Here is a 3,539-nt window from a genome sequence, read left to right as displayed (position 1 = left end):
AACATGTGTTCATATAAAATACACACACTCTCTGTTGGACCTTGTGATGTAGAAGAAGCTGCTCCACCTTGTCAGCGTGGATCTTCATGAACCAGAAGAAAGCGTTTTTGATCCCATCCTGCACCGCCCACTCACGCCGCGTCCATCCGTCCGTTCGCTCATACACGTTCACGCCTGTGCCGCGCTGCAGTTCATCTATGTAGCAGGAGGAATCGTGCAGAGGGGTGTTCCATAAAGAAGGAGCAGGACAGGCCAGACTTAAAGCTTCATGTTTGTCGAAGAATAAAAGAAAACTTTGACCCTGAAAAGGTCTCTGCTTTGAGGGCCGCGTCTCATGGTAGCACAGGAATGTCGTGTCACATTATCGTGCTAAATCCGGCGTATTGGGCTGATTCCAGCCTGTTTGTTTGGTTTCCTGCTGAGACTCGAGTCTTTATGAAACCCCCTTCTGGCCTCACACACCTAAGTGCTCGGTGGAAGCGCTGAGTGACGGCTTCCCTGCAGCAGTCGTAGTGTGTCTGTGATTGTAGTGTCATCTCCGGCCGTGACCGCCCCTCAGCTTTGTAACCGATGACAATAAATGCCGTTTCCACCTGCTCACACTGTCCACACAAAGTGCATGTTTTAGAGAAAATAAAGTTCAATGTTACTGAAGGATGCGGCTCCCTGCTGTGATGTCAGTCCTTAAATTTTGTTTTACCTCTTATTTTATTATTTTATTACATTTTGAAGCTGCTTGTAAAATATTCAATATTAAGTTTTTTGTGTATCAAATGATTTAACGATGAAAGATCTGACAGTTGTAGGTAGAAACCCAGTGATGGTGGTGCGAGGGAAGAATGAAATGAAAGGTTTAGCTCACAGCACAGAGGATCTGCCTCCTCCCAGATATCTGTGGGTTTTGGTTTTTTGCATTTTTTGTCACATTTATGTGTTTCAGGTCATCAAATGTTCAAATTAGACAAAATGATGCCAGTGATGACAAGATGCAGCTCTTCACGATGGTTTCTTTTATTAAAAGAAAGAAAGCTTTCCAAACCTGCAGTGTATGAAAAAGTGAAGCTAACTAACCCCCAAACCCTAACAACCCTCCAGCCTTGGCAGCCTTCAGTGAGTCTTTCACATGGATGGAGGAATTTCACTCGGACACTCGTGACACATTCACACTGGACTTGCTTGCTGGTGTGTTTGGGATCATCCTGCTTAAGCAGAGTGCTTCCTCGTGGCTCCATCAGCTACACCAAGTCTATAAAGCTCAAACTAAGAAATCAGGACGGGGCAAATGCTTCGTCACAGGTTCAACTCCAGCTGATTTCTGCTACTGATCCAGGAGCTCACATATGTGAATCTTTTCCAGTTTATCCTCTAAAAATGAAGCGTCGCAGGACAAATGGTATAAATGTGTCTTTGTTTTTGGATCATTTTGTGAACTCAGAGGCTTGTTCCCTGCCTGCGCCCACCCTCTGCCGTCGGTGTGAGTCTGTGAGGATCCAGCAGGGGGCAGCAGCGCTCACGGGCTCAGTGAAGGCAGCGGGGGAAGAAGAGGCGGCAGGAAGCGCTCACACAGCCGCTGACCTGCAGCTCCGCTCTCACCTGAACCTTTCTGTCCTCGCTCACCTGCGCCGTGTGACCACGTGACCCGCCGACATGGGCCGGAAGGTGACCGTGGCTACCTGCTGTCTGAACCAGTGGGCTCTGGACTTTGAAGGCAACTGTGAGCGGATCCTGAGGAGTGAGTGAGACCGCAGCGCGAGCTCAGGCTGTGGCCCAGCCAATCACGGCCATGAACAACTCTGCTTTTCATAATACGTATGACGCGTTATCCCCGTGCGCCGTCACAGGGTGCGTGGGTCTGCTGCCACTCGGTAATAATAAAACGTTCAGCTCGCTTTATTTCGATTCAGTCTGTGGGAGGTGAGTCACCCACGCGAGTCACCCACGCTAGTCACCCACGCTCACTGCACATTTCAGCAAACACGCATCAGCAACATGAATCAGTAATAACAAAGAATCCACGCGGCATCATAGCAAAACTACGAGGTGTGTGCGCGTGCGTGCGTGTGTCTGTCTGTGTGCGTGCGTGTGTCCAAACCAGGACACTGATGAAAAATCAAACCATCGTAGTTTTGTCAGAAAGATCTCAAAAGGACTCGACTCCACGTCTGACCTGAAGCCTCGAGGTCAAAGGTCATGTCTTTCACAGTGGACCCTCCACTGTGAAAGACACCCAGACATTTCTGTACGAGTTGCTGGAAAAACAGGAAAACACAGCTAAAAATCTCCTTTACAGTTTCTAAAACTGTTTATTGGGCCAGATTTGAGTTTCAGCCAGGCCGATCCCGGCCCCTGGGCCTTATGTTTGATACCTCTCTCCTAGCTGCGTGGAGGCTCTGACCCGGGTGAAGGGTTGTCGGAGTGTCCTGAGTGTGTGTGGACACAGGCACACACAGACCAGCCGTGGCTGCTCTGACTAACAGTGGCTGAGTCGTGTGCACACTGTGGGTTACTGCAGGTGGACGAGTCACATGACACGAGCTGGCGATAAGAAAATAAATAAAGCTCATGTTAAATTATTAGTTCTGTCACAGGCTGATTATCAGAGTTCTCTGTGATCTCAGGCAGGTGTGTGTGATACTGCAGTTCTCCCGTCTGCCTGCAGGTATCGAGGAAGCCAAAGCTCACGGAGCCAAGTACAGGCTGGGTCCAGAGCTGGAGATCTGGTACGATTCTTTTACGTCCTTATTAAACTCACACGTCATCTGTTGGTCCAACTCTTCTTCTCTGCTTTGTTTCAGCGGCTACGGCTGCGCAGACCACTTCTATGAGTCGGACACGCTGCTGCACAGCTTCCAGGTCCTCAGGAATCTTCTGGAGTCTCCCGTCACTCAGGACATCATCTGTGACGTGGGGATGTGAGTGTTCAGAGTGCAGCGCGAGGCTTTGGCTCCACCTGCTGGACGTGATGTGGCGTGCACCTGTAACGTCTCCTCTCCTGCAGCTCTGACTGTTTCTTGTCCTTTCAGGCCCATCATGCATCACAACGTGCGCTACAACTGCCGCATCCTGTTCCTCAACAGGTACGTCAGCAAGGCCACACCTGCTCCTCCAGGTCGTAGTCTTCCTCCACATGGAGCTAAACAAACACTTTGCTTCTTCATCATAGAAAAATTCTGCTGATCAGGCCCAAGATGCTGATGGCCAACCACGGGAACTACAGAGAGGTGCGCTGGTTCTCCCCCTGGAACAAGTTACGGTCGGTCACTCTGGAGTTCAGCTTTAATCTGTCAGGCGTCTGCAGGTGACCACGTGTCCCTAAACGTGGGTGTGTCTGATTGGTTCTTTCAGGCAGGTGGAGGAGTATTTCCTGCCCCGAATGATCCAGGAGGTGACAGGCCAGGTAACCTCTGCCGTCGCAGTTACCAGCTCATGTCTGGTGAGAGTTTCTCTTCTGAATTTTGTCGCCTCGTTCCTGTTTGCAGGACACCGTCCCCTTCGGTGACTGCGTGCTCTCCACGAAGGACACCTGCATCGGCACTGAG

At 50.2% G+C, this 3,539-nt stretch overlaps 1 protein-coding gene across 5 annotated transcripts in view; it reads left to right on the top strand.

The window, feature by feature from the left end:
• The first annotated feature begins 1,594 nt into the window (after nucleotides 1-1,594).
• Nucleotides 1,595-3,539, top strand: part of nadsyn1 (NAD synthetase 1) — a 9,175-nt gene continuing 7,230 nt past the window's right edge. For 3 of the 5 annotated variants that reach the window (XM_042221540.1, XM_042221537.1, XM_042221536.1), the window contains exons 1-7: nucleotides 1,809-1,914; nucleotides 2,660-2,720; nucleotides 2,796-2,912; nucleotides 3,024-3,077; nucleotides 3,164-3,253; nucleotides 3,346-3,397; nucleotides 3,480-3,539. The exon at nucleotides 3,480-3,539 is cut by the window's right edge and continues 29 nt beyond it. In XM_042221540.1, the coding sequence (XP_042077474.1) occupies nucleotides 1,812-1,914; nucleotides 2,660-2,720; nucleotides 2,796-2,912; nucleotides 3,024-3,077; nucleotides 3,164-3,253; nucleotides 3,346-3,397; nucleotides 3,480-3,539 (537 nt within the window). In that variant the 5' untranslated portion in view covers nucleotides 1,809-1,811. Of the gene's footprint in view, nucleotides 1,733-1,755; nucleotides 1,915-2,659; nucleotides 2,721-2,795; nucleotides 2,913-3,023; nucleotides 3,078-3,163; nucleotides 3,254-3,345; nucleotides 3,398-3,479 lie in introns of those variants that run through there. The other 2 variants (XM_042221538.1, XM_042221539.1) reach the window with 2 other exon arrangements.

The sequence above is a fragment of the Haplochromis burtoni genome, unplaced genomic scaffold, assembly GCF_018398535.1.
Source record: "Haplochromis burtoni strain Fernald_Lab_line unplaced genomic scaffold, NCSU_Asbu1 Contig_69, whole genome shotgun sequence".
NCBI lineage: Eukaryota > Metazoa > Chordata > Actinopteri > Cichliformes > Cichlidae > Haplochromis > Haplochromis burtoni.
The sequence above is the reverse complement of the archived record's forward strand: the minus strand, read 5'-3'. Positions and strand labels throughout refer to the sequence as shown.